The 21,452-nt window shown below is 45.3% G+C and overlaps 1 protein-coding gene and 1 non-coding gene across 2 annotated transcripts; both read right to left on the bottom strand.

Annotated features, from left to right (window-relative positions):
- Positions 1-1,909: 1,909 nt before the first annotated feature.
- Positions 1,910-5,630, bottom strand: SPN (sialophorin). Its single transcript, XM_070362470.1, has 2 exons — positions 5,545-5,630; positions 1,910-5,172 (listed from the first exon to the last, which is right to left on the bottom strand). The coding sequence occupies exon 2, from the start codon at positions 5,136-5,138 to the stop codon at positions 3,660-3,662; it is 1,479 nt and encodes a 492-aa protein (XP_070218571.1). The 5' UTR covers positions 5,139-5,172; positions 5,545-5,630; the 3' UTR covers positions 1,910-3,659.
- An 8,912-nt stretch (positions 5,631-14,542) lies between these two features.
- LOC138985657 (U6 spliceosomal RNA) lies at positions 14,543-14,649 on the bottom strand. The gene has a single exon (XR_011462702.1). It is a non-coding gene; the product is annotated as a U6 spliceosomal RNA (small nuclear RNA).
- Positions 14,650-21,452: the final 6,803 nt, after the last annotated feature.

Below are 21,452 nucleotides of genomic sequence, written 5' to 3'. Positions count from 1 at the left end.
CAAATACCAACACTAAATTGTTGCATAAGCAAGAAAAAGCTTCTTTTGAGTTCTACCCCTGAGATTTGGCAGTTGCTTATTAATAGCAATTAGCTTGCCCTAACACAAGAATATTCTCTCCACAGCTCTCTCCTTTTCTCATTCTACACAATGAATGATAGTTTATGCATTTATCCATCAGTGCCATTATTTAAATTGCTATGCAAACTCAGATGACTCTTTATTCTCCAGCTCTGATCCCTCCAAAATTTCAGGTCTCTACTTCTAATATCCCTCCTGACAGTTCTAAAAACAAACTCATGGAGAGTTCCCTGGTCACTAGTGGTTAGGATTCAGCATTTTCACTGCGGTGGCCTGGGGTTCAATTCCCCTGGTTGGGGAATTGATGTCCTGCAAGCTGTGCAGAGCAGCCAAAATATAAATAAATACATAAGTACATAAATACATAAGTACATAAATACTCATGTTTTCTCCCCAAACTGCTCATCTCTCTGCATTTTCACATAATTATGTCAGCATCTTTGTCTCCCAAGACAGAAACCTTGGAGTTTAACCTCATTCTTCCTCCTGACTATCATCTCAATAGTCAATTAGTTCTACAAATCTTATTCTCTGGATAAATATATTTCAAGCCTGACCTCTTCTTTTGCCTTAGACCAAACTCCCACCCTATCTAACTTGAACTAGGCTGATACTCCCATCTCCGGTCGCACTGCCTTCAGGCCGTGCTCCTGGATGCCAGTTTCAGTCAAAAAACCGATCTGGCTCCTCCTCACAGCGGGGACGCCCCCACCCTTTCTCTCTGGGTGTGCATCTCTGCCTTGCTTCTGTGTTAACTAAACAAACTGTCTCTCCACGTGCTCTCCCACTTATTGTTGTGCTATGTCTCTAATAATTAACTTTGTACCTGCAAAAAACAAAGTCAAAAGACATCTGATCCTGCCATGGCTTACATGAAAAACATTGTTTGCTCATTCTTTCATTCATTTGCTCCTCCATTCAGTAAACACATATTAGGTAAGCATGCCAGGCTCCAGAATCTGGAGTCATAAAGACGACAGGAACAGGGGACACCTTCGCATGATGACAGCCCAGTTGTTCCTACTGTCACTTGAGGCACTGTTGGAGTGGAGGAGCAACCCTTTGCTGGGCATGGAGGCAGCTAGGGCGGCTTCGCAAAGGCGGTGACATTTGAGCAACATCTTGATGGTTAAGAGGAGGTTGGAGGGAAGTCAAGATGCGTGTGGGGTGGGCAAGACGGGGTGTGGGCGGGCTTCAGGCAGAGCATGCGCAAATGCAGGAGTGAGTATGTGGCCCTCTCCATGGCTGGGAGCATTGGGGATCTGGGCCATGGTCTGGCTAGCTGTCCTGAAGACATGAGCTGGGCAGGCAGGTTTGATAAGCACCCCAGGTCTGGCCATGGCCTGGCTAGCTGTCCTGAAGACACCCACTGGCAGCTTGTTGCTGGGGATACACAGACGATCTCCAGAATAGCCTGAGTTTTCTGATGGCTAATGGCTGGGCCCCAAACCTTCCCAGAACAGGAGCAGACTTATGGATGCAGAGGAAAATGAAGTGTAAATATCCACTTTTAGAAATGAAATATCCTTCGAACCATGTTTTGAGACCCTTTTCCTGTCTGGAGAAGTGAATTACATGAATAGATTTTTCAAGACCAAAATCCTCGTCCACCTGGAATTTGCACTGGATGACAAAGCTGTATTTGTAACTGATTATAATGTGCGCTTTTGAAAATAAAATAGGAACATGCGTTTTAAAATATAAGATAAAGAATAAGACACCATATATGGTTGGGTGTGTGAGAGAATTCTGTTATTTAAGATACTAGAGAGTGCTGGCAATTTTGCAAAAGAGGAAAAATATTATTTTACCATCAGGACAAAATTAGTATTTTAAATATTTTATTTTTTATTTATTTATTTGACAAAGGGTGTGGGTTCCATACTTGGTTGGGGAACTAAGATCCCTCCTGCTTGCACGGCATGGCCAAAAAAAAAAAAAAAAGGCACCCAGACAAGTGTGGGGAAGACTAGATTTCCACCCCCACTTGCCCACGTGTGGGTGGCACAATTCTAGGTGGGTCTCTGGCCACTTTCTGCCACTTCTCTCCCCATCTCTCCCCCACCCTCCCATGAACTGACTGACCCAGCCCTTTCCCTGTCTCCCACATCCCCTCTGATCCAAACCACCTGGCAGTTACACCACCATGGTGTCTCTTGGCCTCTCCTTTCGTAGGTCAGTACGTCTGCTCTTGGTCACTGCTCCTCTTAATTCAACAACTTCCTCTTTGCAAATCCTCTTTGTTCTGGGGAAATACCAACGGCCTCTGGGTCCACATGGTGCCCAGGGTACTGGCGTGGGCTGGTCTCAGAGATAGTGCAGCTGGGTCTTGCCCCCTTTTCTCCATCCCAGAGCCACAGGGATGCTCCTGATTCTGGGACCTGTCACAGCTCCCTCTCTCACAAACAATTAAACGGGTAACAGCATCAGCGAGTCCTGGGACTCAGTGTGCGCATTGGCGGGGTGGTGGGGGGAGGGCAGGGGATGATGGATGAAAGAGTCGGGGGTGGGAAGTGGGGGAGGGTGTGACTGGAGGGGTGGGGGAAGGGAAGAGGGGATAGGGGTAGGGGTTACGGGGTACTTTGAGGCTGAGTTGAAGAACGACGCTCAGTCACACATGCAGTCTTTCTCGCAAGCCAGGCCACAGACAGAATTAAATCTTCCACCTCCACCCATCTGAGCAAAGACAAGGGTGCCTATGTTCTCAGCACCTCCTCAGGGTGGCATCTCCCCAGCCTCTGCAGCCCTTCCTGCCCCCTCCCTCACACTGTCTGTACTACTTCCCACTGTCCGTCACAAACATCACCAAGTCCTCGCCTCCTGCACACAAACCGCACGCATGAGTGGACCCATGCAGACACCAAGACTTCTAAGAACTACATCTGCCCAGAAACTTCTCACCTCTGCTCTTGGGAGGAGAAACAACCGAAGCCTCTGGCCGCCTCTGTCCAGAGGTGGGGGGAGTGTGGCAGCTGGGACCATGGGCCAGTCTAGGGGCCTGGCGCTGTCATAGATATACTGAAAGCACCCCGAGGCTGGCCTGGCACAGACCACTGGCACCCAGAGTTACAGGCAGTTCATGGGCTAATCCGGTACAAATGTTCTAATCCATGGGGCCAAATATACTTTCCAGAGTAATCCTGAAGTGGGAGCTTGCTGGGTTGCCAATTCCTTCTTCCCAGACTCTGATATCTGTGGGGAACCCACTGAGAAATCACCAATCCAGGAAGTCTGGCGTTTCCAGAGACTCGGCGGCTAGTTTCAAGGACCAAAATGTGGAGAAAATGTGATGGGGAGGAGTAGGTGTTGATGAGGAAGTTTCATTCGTTCCATCTGCAAGTGTTCAGTGGGTGTAGGCCCTGGTCTAGGTGCTGGGGGTGGATGCTGGCTAGAAGAGCCAGGGTTAAGAAGCTGAATGAAGATTAAGGCTGAAGATGCTGTGTTAAAATCCAAAGAGTGCTGGGTGCAAATGCTGGGTGACGGATGAGGAGGTTGGATATCAACCTCGTGGTGATAATGGGAGGGAAGGTGATAAAAGCGGGAATGGTTCTGAACTCCAGTCTTGAGATTCTCGAGCCTTAAGGGGTCTTCACCTCTCTCGCTTCTGGCCCATTAGAAGTAGGGGCCTCTGCACCTTCATCCTCGTTGCACACCAGCGGCTCCTCTTCCCCCTTTAAGCTGGAGGCTGGCCCTGCCTTTAGCTCCTCCAGCGCCATGGAGCCCTGGCGAGACTTCCGTCTACCAAAGAAAGTGGTGAGTGTGGGTCGCTGGCCAGACCCCTCCCTGTGGGGGCCATCAGAGTCGTTGTTCCCCCGAGACGCTCCCTCTGTGGCTGTCATGGCCTCCTCATCAGGCACCCGGGCGACCCCAGCCCAGGCATCTACCACCCCATTGCGTTTCCCACCGCCGCCCAGTGTCAGGACTCCTGTCTTCCGCTTCTGTCGCCGGAGCCACAACAGGATTAAGGCCACGAGGACAACGACCACCAGCAGGGCCACAAGCACAGCCACCAGCAAGGTGCCTTTTGTCCCCTGAGGTGGAATTAGTTTGTCCCTCCTGCTTACGTTTGTGGAGGTATTGGGGCTGAATGTTGTTACTTCATGGCCAGTGGAGCCAGTGGTCCCCATGGGAGTCTTGAGAGAGGTAGCTGGCATGGTGACCAGGAGTCCACTTCCCTTGGAGGTCTTAGGAGAGCTAGTTTTCATGATGACAGGGGATCCACTGGTCATACTGATGGTCTTCACAGAGCTAGTTGCCGTGGTGACAAGGGGTTCCCTGGTCCCACTGGAGGTCTCCAGAGAGCTTGTTGCCATGGTGACAGGAGGTCTACTGGTCCCACCAGAGATATCCAGAGAGCTAGTTGCCATAGTTAACAGGACTTCGCTGGTCCCACTGGAGGTGTCCAGAGAGCTCGTTGCCATGGAGACAGGAGGTCTACTGGTCCCACCAGAGATATCCAGAGAGCTAGTTGCCATAGTTAACAGGACTTCGCTGGTCCCACTGGAGGTGTCCAAAGAGCTCGTTGCCATGGAGACAGGAGGTCTACTGGTCCCACCAGAGATCTCCAGAGAGCTAGTTGCCATAGTTAATAGGACTTTGCTGGTCGCACTGGAGGTCTCCAGAGGGTTAGTTGCCATGGTTTCACTAGTCATAGTAGGGAATCCTGTAGGTTTCATTACTGAGACACCAGGTGTGCTGGTGGCATCAGGGATTTCCATGAGCTTTATTGATTTCTTGATTGAATCTTCCTTGGAGATTGTTGACTCAGATACAGGACTGCCCCTGCTGGCAGTGGGGGAAGTTTCAGGAGAGGACACCACATCGGCTATATAGGGAATCGAGGAAGGCGGTAAGGTCTGGTGCTCAGGGTTATCACTCATCTTAGAGACCTCGTTTGTTGTAAGACTGGTTGTCACTGAGTTGAAAGTTAGGGTCTCAGAGACCGAAGAAAGAGAGGCTATTGTGGTTTTAGATGTCCACAAAGGAGAGCTTCTTGAAGACACTTCAGTCAGGTTTTCTGCCCCCATGCTCCCGAAGAGGAGGAGAAGCAGGATCATTTCCAAAGCAACGGGCGTGAGCAGGAGTTGGGACCTGCGGGTGGGGAAGTTGGAGAAGTAGAACACATAAGGATCTGGGGGCAGGGGGAGGACCGAGCCAGGCCCTCCCCTCCTGCCCACTTCCCTGCCAACTGCCGGGCCGAACTCTGCGGTTCAACGGCTTTTTCCACCCTTGCTTTCACTAGTGTCAGAAATAACAAGATACTGGCAGCACCCCCATCAACTCTATCCCTCAGGACCTCTCAGTGCGCTCTAGCCATTGCCACCCCATCCTGCCCTGCCCTGACCCCATGCAGCTCCAATGGCTCCTCATCCTTTTTTCCCATTATCCAGCAAGGTCTTCTCAAACCAGAGGCACATTCCCAGGTCCACTGAGGCCCCTGCCCCACCACGTCCCACCACTTACCAGCTCACTTGAAAAGGGCACAGGGCTGCGACCAGGCTGCTCCAACTCCTCCTGAAGCTGGGGCAAGACTGGCTGTCAGGGGCCCCAAGGGGAAAGGAAGTGGCCCCCTGGCTCCACCCACCTCACCCAGCATCCTGCCCCACCCTCCCCGCTCCTACATTGCAGTGTGATGAGAGAGGCATCACTCACTTTTTCAGGGTCCCAGGTGATGACAGGGGCTCTGGGGTCTCAGCTGTAGCAGGTGGGGATGGTGGGCGGGTTCTGGAATGGGGATTCCTGGATCTTCACTAGAAAATGGGATGGCAAGCTGGTGACTCTGGAACAGGTATAGGGGTCAGAGCAGATGACGCTATGGCACCACCCTATGGTGGAGATGGGTGCTTGAAAACCAAGGGGTGTGGAGGAGGAGATGGGAGGGGAAGGCGGTTTCCTTTGCCTTTGTGGTCCCCAAGCTGTTAGGTGCGCCCCCAAGGCTAGCACTGCTGCCCCAGGAGCTCCCAGGAAATACCAGGGCGAGAGGAAACCCTTGACTCTGGCTAAGGGCAGTGAGAGGCTTTGCAGGCTGCGTGAAATTCCTGGTAGGCTCTGGACTTCTCAAGAAGTGGGAAGTGGTCACTGCAACAGCCCCAGGGATGGACTACCCGACTAAATCAAAGTGGTTATTAAGCACTGAATACGCTATCATCTTTTTTTTTTTTTAATTTTTAAAACTTTGTATTTATTTAATCACTTGTAGCTGCGCTGGGTCTTCGTTGCTGCACAGGCTTTTCTCTAGTTGCAGGTAGTGGGGGCTACTCTCCAGTGGGTGGTACTTGAGCTTCTCACTACGGTGGCTTCTCCTGTTGCGGAGCACGGGCTCTAGGGCACGTGGGCTTTAGTAGCTGCTGCACGTGGGCTCAGTAGCTACACCTCCGGGTCTCTAGAGCACAGGCTCAATAGTTGTGGTGTATGGGCTTTAGTTGTTCCACAGCATGTGGGATCTTCCCAGATCAGGGATAGAACCTGTGCCTCCTGCATTGGCGAGTGGATTCTTTACCACTGAGCCACCAGGGAACCCCCCTCCTTTTTTCATTTTAATTGGAGGATAATTGCTTTACAATGTCATGTTGCATTCTGCTGTACAGCAACATGAATCAGCTAGAAGTATACATATATCCCCTCACTCTTGAGCCCCCTCCCATTATGCTATGATCTTATTTTTGCAGAAGACTAATAAAAATGTGGGAATCTACATGGAAGACACTGAAAAGATATCTACAGAGGGATTAACAAATTTTGTTGGGTAGGAATGAGCAGAGTTCTCTATTTCCTTCTTTGGGTGGTTGCTGTTTTCTCACTTTCCTTTAATCTGTAACCTTTGACTTTTGGTATATATACGACTTTTTTTTTTTTTTTTTGCCTTTCTTTTTTAAAAAATCAAAACTGATATATATGTTGTGCTCAGTCACCCAGTTGTGTCCAACTCTTTATGACCACATGGACTGTAGCCCGAGAGGCTCCTCCATCCATGGGATTTCCCAGGCAAGAATACTGGAGTGGGTTGCCATTTCCTCCTCCAGGGATTTTTATGTTGCACAAGTAATAATACATGTACATGACATGTGACTGAAACAGGCCAATGTCAGGGCCTGGGATTGTACCCAACTCACAAGCTAACGAGTCAGTCTGACAAAGACATGAGACTCCTGAGTCAGAGAAACAGAAACCCACCACTCATCACTCAGCAAACAGCAGGTGAGCTGCATCTGCTTCAGTTCTGCTCACCCCTGATTTGCACAGGGGTGAACATGGAGAGGCTTGCCCCACAGCTGAGGAACTCTGAGCTTGGAGAATTTCCTTCTTTTTGAGTAAGTGGTGAGCAAACTTGCCCTTTGTCCTGAAGGGAGACGTTACTTCATCCCTCAGCGGTACTCTCTGTCAACACAACCTTGAGAAACTGCCTGGATGTAGAACGGCCAGGACCATGAATTGTTGGCATATCAGCAAGAGTGTGGGCTTAACAGGCGGCTCAGGGATAAAAGAATGTACCTGCCAATACAGATGAGGGTTCGATCTCTGGGTCAGGAAGATCCCCTGGAGAAGGAAATGGCAACCCCCTCCAGTATTCTTGCCTGGAGAATTCCATGGGCAGAAGAGCCTGGTGGACTACAGGCCATAGGGTCACAAAGAGGTGGACACAACTTAGAGACTGAGCATGCATGGACATATGCACACATAGCAAGAGTGTGCAAGTGTGCTCTGGGCTGAGGTGGATCGCCTCTTCCACCAGACTCCTTGGAAAACGGCTGATCCCAGGGCTGGAGCCTGGAAAGTATACGATGAATGCCAAGAACTATCTTGTTCCCTGATTTCAAGCTATATCTCATGCTACAGTAATCAAAACAGCATGGCACTGGCATAAAAACAGAGACATAGACCAATGAAACAGAATAGAGAGCCCAGAAACAAACTCACACTTAATTAATTAATCTGTCAATTAACCTATGACAAATGAGTCAAGAATATGCTATAGAGAAAAGAGCCTCCTCATTAAATGGTGTTGGGGAAACTATACTACTTACAAAAGAGACAAACTGGACTACTTTCTCACACCATATGCAAAAGTAAACTCAAAATAATTTAAAGACTTGAATGTAAGACTTGAAATCATAAAACTCCTAGAAGAAAATATAGATGATAATCTCGACATTGGTGTTGACAATGACTTTTTAGATTTGACATTAAAAGCAAAAGTAAATAGGACTACATCAAACTAGAAAGCTTATCCACAAAGGAAACCATCAACAAAACAAAAAGACAACCTACAGAATAGGAGAAAATATTTGCAAATCATGCATCTGATAAGGAGTTAATATCCAAAATACATAAGGAACTCATGCAACTCAATAACAACAACAAAAAAATCTGATTTAAAAATGGGCAGAGGAGGCTGGTCGGGTCTCTTGAGCCGGTTTGACGGAAGAAGCGGCGCGGCAGCAGTGGCTGCGGCGGCGGCAAATTAAAAAAAAAAAAAAAAAAAATGGGCAGAGGAAAAAGAAAACTCAAAAAGAATAGAAATGGGCAGAGGACTCAAATAGGCATTTTTTCAAAGAAGACATACAGATGGCCAACAGACATATGAAAAGATGTTCAATATCACTAATCATCAAGGAAATGCAAATCAAAACCACAATGAGATTATCACCTCGCACCTGTCAGAATGACTACTATCAAAAAGACAAGAGGGACCTTGGCGGTCCAGTGGTTAAGACTCCCAGCTCCCACTGCAGGGGGCAGGGGTTCAGCCCCTGGTGAGGGATCTAAGATACCACAGGGCACAACTAAGAATTTGTACATTGTAACTAAAAAAAATTCCTGCTTGCCACAACTAGGACCTGGTGTGGCCAAATAAATAGATATTTAAAATAATGATAATAAAGATAAAAAGACCAAGTTACAACCAACATAATAATAATGGATTCAGATAAGAATGAATATTTAAAACCATTGGGTGAAACTGGAGCAGGGAGGTGTGGCATGCACATAAGGTGTTTTTATAGTGTTAAAGCTATGTATTTATAGTCCACAAGCTATGTATTCATTAAGGGAAAGTAGCAACTTTACAGGCAATGGCACCCCACTCCAGTACTCTTGCCTGGAAAATCCCATGGACGGAGGAGCCTGGAAGGCGGCAGTCCATGGGGTCGCTGAGGGTCGGACATGACTGAGCGACTTCACTTTCACTTTTCACCTCCATGCATTGGAGAAGAAAATGGCAACCCACTCCAGTGTTCTTGCCTGGAGAATCCCAGGGATGGAGGAGCCTGGTGGGCTGCCGTCCATTGGATCGCACAGAGTTGGACACGAGTGAAGTGACTTAGCAGCAGCAGCAGCAGCAACTTTACAGTGGAAAAAACTAACAGACACTATCTTACCAGAGCGATCAAAGTTCACATCACCAGTGATGGGACAAACCCAACAAAAGGCTCCAGATATGATGCACTGAGAAGGGTCGCTTCTGTCCTAGCAAACAAATGCAAAACCTGAATCTAATCACTGAGAAATATCAGGCAGATCCAAGTTGAAGGGCACTTTACAAAACCAACTGTCCCCTACTCTTCAAAAATGTCAGTGGCAGGAAGAACAAAGAAAGCCTGAGACACTCTCAGAATTTAAGAGTAGAGACTTGAGGACTAAATGCAATATGGGATCGTCAACCAGAAAAAAAAAGATGCTGTAAAGGACACCAAGGGATAACTGGCAAAACTTGACTAGACTGTAGAATAGATAATAATGTTGTTGAGGTAACATTAATTCCTTAAATTTGATAAGCATATTATGGCTATATTCCTAGTTTGAAGGAAATAACATGTTTAAAGAATGTAGGCATCATGGTGCATAATCCAGCAAGTTCCTCTTCAACAGTTTCACACACACAATAATAACAATAGAAAATTTAAAAATTTGGAAGATAAAAACAAAGCACATATGGAAAAATAATATGAAGTGAGGGGGCTTCCAGGTTGATGAACATGCAGAGATGGGGCGAGATGGGGGCGGAGCCTGGAAGCTCCATCCCCTTCCCCCCAGACCTTGCCCTTTTCCTCTCTTCCAACTCGCTGTTCCTGCATTATAAATTTTGATAACAAACCGGTTACCGAATATATCTTAACATTTTCCTGAGCCACCATTTCCCTCTATATATTTAGCACCTGGCCTGATATTTGAGAAGAACTCGACTTCAAAATGAGAAAGCAGAAAGAACTCGACTTCAAAATGAGAAAGCAGAAACGCGTATCTTGCAAATCTCTTCGCAGGTGCCCATAAAAGAAGAAAAAAAAAGGTTTCTAGTTAGCGGTCATTACCAAAAAGGTGAATGGCGTCATTATGTTTCCCCTAAGTCAGGAACAAAGAGGACTCAGAGCTTCTGAGTTTTTAACATGTATCCATATACCCTTCTGAAAATGGAATTTCATCATTCTTCTCTTCTTTTCTTCTATTCTACCCTATTCTTTGTCGTTTAGTTACTGAGTTGTGTCTGACAATCTTTGCCACCCCATGGACTGTAGCCCACCAGGTTCCTCTGTCCATGGGATTTCGCAGGTACGAATACTGGAGTGGGTTGTCATTTTCTTCTCCAGGATATCCTCCCAAAACGGGGATCAAACCTGCGTCTCCTGAATTGCAGGCAAATTCTTTACCTCTGAGCCACCAGGGAAGCCCATTACGTGCTCAGGCATCTAATGAAAGGATTTTTTTTTTTTTTAAGTGGTGAAGACATGTGAAAGATCTGCGGGTGTTCACTATATTATTCTTGGGACTTTTATCTGAAAAATTTCGAAATAAAAGAACATACTTGAAATTCCTTGGCAGTCCAGTGGTTAAGACTCTAGGCTTTCACTGCCAAGGACACGGCTTTGATCTCTGGTCAGAGAACTAAGATCTTGCAAGCCCTGTGGCATACCTCCCCTGACACACACACACGCAAAAGATAATAGAAAGACCTAGAATCTGATTACTCTTCCCCCACCTTCACTGTTGTTTCCCTGCTCTCAGCCTTGTCTTTCATCACCTCCTTTGGGCTCTTAGCCAAGGAGCAGCCAGAGGGGCCCGGGTCAAACATCTGATCTCACCCATCCCCTACTCTAAACTCTGAGACAGCCACCCACAGCAAAAGCCCAAGTCCTCAAAGTGGACACAAGGCCACGTCAATCTGACCCTCCCTCCCTTCCTGCCCTCATTCCCTCTGCTCCTGCCACCCAGGCCTCCAAGCTGTTCCTGGAGAATCTGAGCCCGGAGGCCTTTGTGCCATTTGTGAAGCTGCCTAGAAGGCTCTTCCCCATTATCTACATGGGTCAAGTGTCGCCTTCTCAGTACGTCTTAAAAGCCTGGCTACTCTATGGTATTGTGCGGGGGGAGGGGGCTAAAACTGCTCTCCCCTCACCCCAGCCTGCATGTCCCAGCCCCTACCCCTGCTTTCTATGGCACTTTTTATTTACTTTTTTTTTAGTTTTGGTTTCGCTGGGTCTTTGTTGATGCACATGGGCTTTCTCTAGTTTTGGCGAACAAGGGCTACTCTCCAGTTGTGGTACGCAAGCTTCTCATTGCGGTGGCTTCTCTTGTTTCCAAGCACAGACTCTAGGGCACGCTGGTTTTACTAACTGTGGCTTGTGGGGTCAGTACTTGTAGCTCATGGGCTCCAGAGTGCTGGCTCATGAGTTGTGGTGCATGGGCTCAGTTGCCCGCGGCCTGTGGGATCTTCCTGAACCAGGGATCAAACTGGTGTTCCTTGCATTGCAAGGTGGATTCTTAACCACTGGGTCACCAGGGAACCCTCGTTGGCTTGCTCGGTAAACAGTAGGTGCTCAGTGATGTTTACTGGCTGACAAGGAGTTCTCTGGCTGAGAGAAGGAAGAAGGCATAGGGTGAAGAATTGTGCCATTGAAGCAAGACTGCTGAAAGGGACCAGACGAAGGTGGAGCTGTGAGCACTGGGTGTGCCTGTAATTGTGAAGTTTGCACCCAGCCCACAGACCTCCAGGAAGTCCCGTGAGGTCTTCAGAGTCTGAAGGTGCTAGAGCGGGGCAAGCGACTTGTGTTCTATGAAGATAATATTTCTGCCCTCCCCAGGGTTTGGGCTTTCAGCTCTGATCTCCTGCAGGTCTCTGAGGGGCTGTTTCCAGGCAGACATCCAAGCAGATGGGAGCCTGCTCCTCCCTGCCCCTAAGCCTGAGGCCAAGGAAGCCTCAGATGAGGGATCACTGGCACCTGAACTGCGTCACTTACCGTCCGCATGGCCTGGGGTCAGTTGTGTCATCTCTCTGACTCAGTTTCTTCATCTATAAATAGGGACAATAATACTATTTTTGGGGACTTCCCTGGCGGTCCAGTGGTTAAGAACCTGCCTCGAAATGCAAGGCATTGCGAGTCTGATCCCTGGTCAGGGAGCTAAGATTCCCTCATGCTGTGTGGCACAGCCAATATATACATATATACATATACTATTTTTCAAAGTTCATAGGAAGATTAAATTAGATAGTGTAGGGGGGCGGGGCAGTCCCTTGGTAAGAGCCTAGTAAACAATAACTGATGTGTATGAGCTGCGTTGTGATGTCCCATCTAATCCTCCAAAGCCTGGGCCTTTTCCTCCCATCCACAGCCTTCTCCAGGAACAGGGCTGACAAGTCAGGCAGCCCTTCCCTCCCTGCCACCCGCCCCCTCCCAGGGACTTTCTATCTATCTAGTCAGAGGGGTGTTTATGTACTACTAATTTATCATTGAATGTAATGGTTTCTCAATTTTTATCAAAGTAACGCATATTATAAGCACAGAGTGTTTATCATGGAGGGTAATACTCCTCCCCTTTCCCTGCCAAGTCCTAGTCCTGGAAAGGAACCATTCTTTAATCTCCTTAATTTATTCTAGTCTCAATTCTTCTGGTGGCTCCATATTCCTCAACAACATGTTAATTCTGCTGTTTCTAGAACTATCCTTCCTGCCTGTCATTAATCCACTGGCTTCTAGCTCCAATAGAAAAGTATTTGACCCACTGGCCCTGTCCCACTTCCCAGGTCAGTGCCATCTCTCTTTTTTAGGCCCTCTGGAGAAGGCAATGGCACCCCACTCCAGTACTCTTGCCTGGAAAATCCCATGGACGGAGGAGCCTGGTGGGCTGCAGTCCATGGGGTCACTAAAAGTCGGGCACGACTGAGCGACTTCACTTTCACTTTTCTCTTTCATGCATTGGAGAAGGAAATGGCAACCCACTCCAGTGTTCTTGCCTGGAGAATCCCAGGGACAGAGGAGCCTAGTGGGCTGCCGTCTATGGGGTCGCACAGAGTCGGCCACGACTGAAGCGACTTAGCAGCAGCAGCAGCAACTGTAACTACAGTTGTTTTTGTTGCTGTAAATTTAGTAGCTCATGGTCATTTTTGGTGTCAGCTGTCATGTGTGGTGAGATGATGGTTGGAGAGGACTCTGAGGCCAGACTTCCTAGGGCCAGACCCCGAGACTCAGCCGCTGACAGAGTGCGTGACCCTGGGCAACAAATGTCACCTTCCTGTGCCTCAGGCTACTGAGCTGTGCAAAGGGTTAGCCTTGTCCTAAGGATTCGGTGAGCTAAGCCAGGGGTAGCTGTGCCATCGACCTGTTAAAGAGTACAACTCAACTGAGGACCTAATTGGCTTTATATTAAACAACCCATGAATCCAGCAGCATCTCACCTAGCGGGGAGAAAGGCGCTCTGAGGGGCTGTACAAATCGATGGCTTTTATAGGCCTAAGTTGGGCAGGATGAGGAGGCGATTAGTCAAAGAAAAAAAAGGATTATTTTAGTCAATTATTTCCTTACAGGCAGGGGTCAGGAAAGATAGAAGTCTTATCAAGGAAATTACCTCACTAGTGTTGATCGAGAAGTTCCAGACTGGTTAATTAATTAATTTATTTTTTAAATTTTATTTTATTTTTAAACTTTACAATATTGTATTAGTTTTGCCAAATATCGAAATGAATCCGCCACAGGTATACCTGTGTTCCCCATCCTGAACCCTCCTCCCTCCTCCCTCCCCATACCCTCCCTCTGGGTCGTCCCAGTGCACCAGTCCCAAGCATCCAGTATCGTGCATGGAACCTGGATTGGCGACTCGTTTCATACATGATATTATACATGTTTCAATGCCATTCTCCCAAATCTCCCCACCCTCTCCCTCTCCCACAGAGTCCATAAGACTGATCTATACATCAGTGTCTCTTTTGCTGTCTCGTACACAGGGTTATTGTTACCATCTTTCTAAATTCCATATATATGCGTTAGTATACTGCATTGGTGTTTTTCTTTCTGGCTTACTTCACTCTGTATAATAGGTTCCAGTTTCATCCATCTCATTAGAACTGATTCAAATGTATTCTTTTTTTTTTTTTTTAAATGTATTCTTTTTAATGGCTGAGTAATACTCCATTGTGTATATGTACCACAGCTTTCTTATCCATTCATCTGCTGATGGGCATCTAGGTTGCTTCCATAAAAATATGGAACGCTTCACAAATTTGCGTGTCATCCTTGCGCAGGAGCCATGCTAATCTCCTCTGTATCGTTCCAATTTTAGTATATGTGCTGCAGAAGCGAGCACCAGACTGGTTAATTTAAACTTTCATGCCTGGGAACAGCTGAAATTATAATCAGGTTAGGTATTAAGTTTTGGTTTGAGTGACTTGGCTCAATACAAATGGACTCCATTTGAGGCCTGTTGCCTCATTTTTAATAGATCATAAGTTCTATGTAAATGTTGGCAATTATAAATCCTTTTTTAGAAAAATATTTATTTATTTGGTCATGCCAGGTCTTACTGCAGCATGTGGGATCTAGTTCCCTGACCAGGGATCGAATCTGGGCCCCCTGCACTGGGGGCATGGAGTATTAGCTGCTGAACCACCAGGGAAGTCCATTTAAAAAAAAATTTTTTTTTTTCTTTTTTCTAATGTCAGTGGCTGGAAACTTTTGTTTATTTATTTTTGGCTGCACCGTGCAATATGCGGGAATCTTGGTTCCCCAACCAGGAATTGAACCCCATGCAGTAGAAGTGCAGTATCCTAACCACTGGACCACGGGAGTCCCCTCTTATATAGCAACTTCTTGACTGTTGCTTCATGGTTTCCCTTTCCTGATCTCTCTTCTGCCTAGTTTCTGATATGCGCACATTTAGTTTTATAATGCTTAAAGTAGTGAATACTTGCATTCTCTTCTTTGCATTGTCTAGAGCTGTACTGTCCAATACAATACCAACTAGCCAAGTGGGACTATTTTAATTTAAATTAATTAAAATTCATTAAGATTTAAAATTCAATGGAAAGAAAGATGTGGCTTTTACACACACACACACACACCCTCCCTACACACAATGGAATACTACTCAGTCAAAACAAGAATAAAATAATGCATTTGCAGTAACATGGATGGACCCCTAGGGATTATCACACAAAGTGAAATAAGTCAGAAAAAGACGAATATCATATGATATCACTTATATGTGGAATCTAAAAAAATGATACAAATGAACTTATTTATAAAACTCACAGTCATAGAAAACAAACTTATGGTTATCAAAGGTGAAAGGGATGGGGAAGGGATAAATTAGGAATTTATTTAGGGATAAATTGGGATTAACAGGTACACATCACTGTATATACAATAGATAAATAACAAAGACCTATTTATAGCACAAGGAAACTATATTCAATATCTTATTATATACTGAAAAGAATCTGGAAAAGAATCTGAAAAAGTATATATTATATAATATACATATTTTTATTCTATACATTATATAATATACATATAGGATAAAAGAATATATATATATAATATATATATATATATATATATATATAGCTTCCTAGGTGGCACTAGCGGTAAAGAACCCGTCTTCCAATGCAGAAGACATAAGAGATGTGGGTTCAATCCCTGGGTGGGGAAGATCCTCTGGAGGAGGGCATGGCAACCCACTCAAGTATTCTTGCCTGGAGAACCCCATGGACAGAGGAGCCTGGTGGGCTATAATCCACAGGACTGCAAAGAGTCAGACATGACTGAAGCAATTTAGCATGCATAAGTTGTTGTATGGCAGAAACCAACACAACATTGTAAATCAACTATACTTCAATTAAAATTTTTTAGCTAATTAATTTATTTTGGCTACACTGGGTCTTTGTTGCTTAGAATGGGCTTTCTCTAGTTGTGGTGAACAGGGGCTACTTTCTAGTTGCGGTGTGTGGCTTCTCATTGTGGTGGCTCCTCTTGTCTCAGAGCACAGGCTCTAGGGAGTTCGGGCTTCAGCAGTTGTGGTGCACAGGCTTAGCTGCCCTGCGGCATGTGGGATCCTCCCAGACCAGGGATCGAACATGTGTCTCCTGCATCAGCAGGCAGATTCTTAACCACTGGACCAATGTAAAAACCAATGGGAAAAACCAGTGTAAAAAAAAAATTGTTTTAAAGATTTAAAATTCATCTCCTTGGTTGCAACTAGCCAGCCGCATTTCAAGTTCTCAAAAACAACACATGGCCAATGGCTTCACTGTACTGATTAGCACAGAAGTAGAATATTTCAATTATCTCAGAAATTCAAGATCAGCACAGTCTGATCTAGAGTCTGGATCAGCAATGTCTGGTCCAGAGTTTGAGTCTAAAAATGGAACACTATTCATTTTCTTTCCTTTAAATATTATACCAATATTATTCAGTGCACAGTCTAATAATTTACTAAGATTACCCACTCTTAATTATGCTTCTTTATTTTTTCCTAGAATATCAAATTGCTTTTCCTAGTTGCTTGCTCTGAGTGGCCTATCTGTTCCCCTGCCTCTCCTCATGGCTACACAGCTTCATCCTGGGACTGGTGGTTATTTCTCTTGAAAGTGGAATCCCCTGTTACCTGAACCCTACATCCTTCTTTCATGATTTATCCCTCATTTTTGTTGGAACACATCCTCAAGTCACTTCCTAAGAAAGTGACCTTTCTAAGAAGAAGTTAAACTTTCTAAGTAATCTTACACCCTAATATGTCTTTATTTTATTCTTATACTTGCTTGATACAGAATTCTTGGCTAAAAATAATTTTCTTTAGAATCTAGAGGGTGTGGTCTGATCTTCTTCTACTATCTGAATACTTGATTTTGCTGATGAAAAGTCTTTGCAGATGAAAAGTCTGATGCTAATCCAGGAGTTTTTTTCTCAAAAAAAAAAAAAAAAAAAAAAAAAAGGAAAAATTGAATGCTTTCAAGTTGGGAAGCCCTACTCCAGTACCTAAACCCCCAATTAGCTTTATTAGTTCACTGTAAAGTATGAATATACTTAAAATAAATACCAGACAGTCAACAAAAAAGCCCTTAAAATGTGAAAAGAAAGTGCCCAGATTAACCAACCCCGTCATCCATCCTGCCTTCCTCCTTCCTCAGAGAACCCCAGTTCATTCAGATGGCCACTCTTTCTGCATATCAGGGACACTGACACACCCTTTCAGCTCCAGGAAAAAGTCTGATGATCTAAAGAAACCACCACCACTTCTACCCACGATTGGATCAGAAAAGAGAATGTGACCCCATTCTAGCCACTGAGTTGCAAACTTATAAGGTTTGAAAGTTCTTCTTTGCCTAAAACAAAAACAAACAAACAAAACAGGAGAGATGACTTTTCTTTCTTACCATGTGATTAAAACACATCCTACAACTCTGAGAAGAACCAGCCCTAAGATGCTGACAACGTTATGGGTGCAGAGAATGGAGACAAACAGCATGGGATCCTGGAGGCATTATAAAAACCCAATCAATGAATCCTGAGTCTCCTTTGGTCCCCTTCTATGGGCTTCCTATTAGTTGGTAAAGTTGCAGAATACAAAATCAGTACCTAAAAATCAACTGTGTTTACATACACTAGTAACAGACTATCAGAAAGAGGAATTAAGAAAACAATCCCATTTATAATTGCATCAAAAAGAATGAAATACCTAGGAATAGATTTAACCAAGGAGGCAAAAGATCTGTACACTGAAAACTATAAGGCATTCATGAAAGAAACTGAAAAAGACAGAAAAATGACATTATATTTCATGTTCACAGATTAGAAGAATTAATATTGTTAAAATGTCCATACCACCAAAAATAATCTAGATTAAATACAATCCATATCAAAATTCTAGTAGCATTTTTCACAGAAATAGAACAAACAATTCTAAAATTTGCAAGGGATCACAAAAGACCCCAAGAGCCAATGCGGTCTTGAGAAAGAACAAAGCTGGAGGCATTACACCTCCTGACTTCAGCCTATATTACAAAGCTACAATAATCAAAGCAGTATGGCACTGGCATAAAAACAGACACACAAATCAATGAAACAGAATAGAGAGCACAAAAATAAATCCACAAAATATGGTCAATTAATTTACAACAACAAACCTAAGAATATACAATGAAGAAAGGAAAGTTCTTCAATTAATGGTGTTGGGAAAACTGGACAATCACATGTAAAAAAATTAGTCTTTGTTGTTTAGTGACTAAGTCGTGTCTGACTCTTTTATGACCCCATAGACTGTAGCTCACCAGGCTCTTCTTTCCATGGGATTTTTCAGGGAAGGATACTGGAGTGGGTTGCCATTTCCTTCTGCAGAGGATCTTCCCAACCCAGGGATTGAACCTGCATCTCCTGAATTGGCAGGTGGATTCTTTACCACTGAGCCACCAGGGAAGCCTTAACCTGCACCCTTATCTTACATCATACACAAAAAATATCTCAGAATGGATTGAGGCTGGAACTTAAGACCTGAAACCATAAAACTCCTGGAAGATAACAAAGGCAATAAGCTCCTTGACATTGGTTACGACAATGACTTTTTGAACTTAATACCAAAAACAAAAGTAAACAAGTGGGACTACATCAAACTAGAAAGTTTCTGCACAGCAAAGAAAACTATCAATAAAATGAAAAAGCAGGGACTTCCCTGCTGGTCCAGTGGTTAAGAATCCACCTTCCAATTCAGAGGACTCTGGTTTGATCCTTGGTCAGGGAACTAAGATCCCACATGTTGATGAGCAACTGAGCCCACACACCCCAATTAAGACCCAATGCAGCCAAACAAACAAAATCCAAGGCTAAGAAAGAGTAAGTAAAGTGACGAACTCCACATTTGACTATGAACTTCCTGGGGCTGACCCCCCAAAGGGACAATTTATATGATGAGTTCTCTTATTCAAGGAGGAAGAAATACAATAGTTCCTCAGAGGAGTCTGGTGTTTTCCTGGCACTCACTTATAAAATTACTTTTCACATGAGAATATCCTTCATGCTGGTTAATGTCAGGGATGACATCAACCAACAACATGTCAGTCATGAGTAAGGTCTAGGCCTTGAAGGCAAACATTCTAGCCTGATTCCCTGACCTTAACTGTGTGAAATTGGGCACATTTCTTTTCTTTTTTCTTTTTATGGCTGTGCCACGCAGCTTGCAGGATTAGTTCCCCAACCAAAGATGGAACCCTGGCTCCCCCGAAGTTAAAGCACTGGGTCCTAACCACTGGGCCACCAGGCGATTCCCTTGGGCACATTTCTGAGTCTGTTTTCTAGACCTTTGAAATGAGAATAAAGAATCTACCTCACAATGTTATTTAATTTGTTCATTTATTTCATAAATATTTGTTGAACGCTACAGTAAATTCCCCGGTGACTCAGCAGCAAAGAATCTGCCTACAATGCAGATGATGCAGAAGATGCGGGTTTTTTCCCTGGGTGGGGAAGATCCCCTGGAGGAGGGCATGGCAACCCACTCCAGTATTCTTGCCTGGAGAATCCCATGGATAGAGAAGTCTGGAGGGCTACAGTCCATGGGGTCGCAGAGTCGGACACAACTGAAGCCACTGAGCATGAAAGCAACCATGAGTTAGGCATAGTTTGTAATCATGAACCAAAGAAAGTGCCAGTCTCCTGTCCTCCTGGAGGTGACTGTCTCCCAAGGGGAGACAGAGTCTAGACAAATCTACAGTGTTTGCTATTATGGAGAACAAAGTCAAATCAAAGATCCTATCAGCAGATCATGCCTGGCGTGTTCTGGGAACCCCAAGGAAGCCAGCATGTCTGAAGCAGAGTGCATGCCAGGGAGAGGGTGGGAGGGGAGGTAGGAGAGAAAATAGGGCCAGATCCTGAGGGCAAGAGTTCCTGCACTGGGTCAGGTGAGAGATGAGGGAGTCCGAACCAGGATGACGGGCAATATGGAGGGCAGTTTTCAACTGTTGCTTATTTTCTGAGGTAGAACCAGTGGAATTTCTTAGCCTATTAGCTTTGGTGGGGGTAGGGGGGTGTTGTGAGAGAGAGGATCTGACAACACCAAGATTTCTGTCACAACTAACTGTAAGAACCAAATTGTGGTTTTCAGATACGGGAAGGCTGGGGATGGAGCAGGTTTGGGGGAGAAGATAAAGAATTCATCTGGGAACATGCTAAATTCGATACGCTTCTTAGACACCCAAGTGGAGGTTCCAAGTAAGCAATTCTCTATGAGCTCCTACCAGTTCCCAGAAGACACCCACACTGAAGGTGTGAATTTGGGGGTCATCAGACCATGGGGTTGCTAAGAGTCGGACATGACTGAGCAGCTTCACTCTCACTTTTCACTTTTCATTTTCATGCATTGGAGAAGGAAATGACAACCCACTCCAGTGTTCTTACTTGGAGAATCCCAGAGATGGGGGAGCCTGGTGGGCTGCCATCTATGGGGTAGCTAAGTCGGACTAAAGCGACTTAGCAGCAGCAGCAGCAGCAGCAGAATATGGTTGGTATTTAAAGCCATGTCCAGATGAGCTCAGCTCAAGAGTGAGTGTGGATGAAGAGATGAGGACATATGAGATGGGTATTACTCCAGTGAAGAATGGGCCACAGTGGCTCAGAGAGGTTAAGTGACTTACCTGAGGTCACACAGCTGGTATGGGGTAGAATCTGCATTGACAACTAGGTCCTGGTACTGCATTCACAAGGGTCTTAGATCTTTAGTACTGCTTTAGAGTTGTCCTTGCAGGCTTCTCTTTATCCAATTTGACCTGGGGCTATCATTAAGTGTTTAAAGGGTTTGTGTGTATGCGTGCTAAGTTGTTTCAGTTGTGTCTGACTGTGCAACCCTATGGATTGTATGTATATTTGATTTACAATGTTATGTTAGTTTCAGGTATACAGCAAAGTGATTCAGGTGTGTATATATATTCGTGCAAGCTAAATCGCTTCAGTCGTGTCCAACTCTTTGCGACCCTATGGACTGTAGCCCACCAGGCTCCTCTGTCCATGGGGATTCTCCAGGCAAGAATACTAGAGTGGGTTGCCATGTCTTCCTCCCAGGGATCTTCCCAATCCAGGGATCAAACCTGTGTATCTTAAATCCACCTGTATTGGCAGGCAGGT

The sequence above is a fragment of the Bos mutus genome, chromosome 25 (assembly GCF_027580195.1).
Source record: "Bos mutus isolate GX-2022 chromosome 25, NWIPB_WYAK_1.1, whole genome shotgun sequence".
NCBI lineage: Eukaryota > Metazoa > Chordata > Mammalia > Artiodactyla > Bovidae > Bos > Bos mutus.
This window is presented reverse-complemented; position numbering and strand designations above follow the sequence as displayed.

What these genes read in the sequence shown, in the direction of transcription:
- SPN (XM_070362470.1), bottom strand. Translation starts at nt 5,138, where the DNA reads ATGATCCTGCTTCTCCTCCTCTTCGGGAGCATGGGGGCAGAAAACCTG.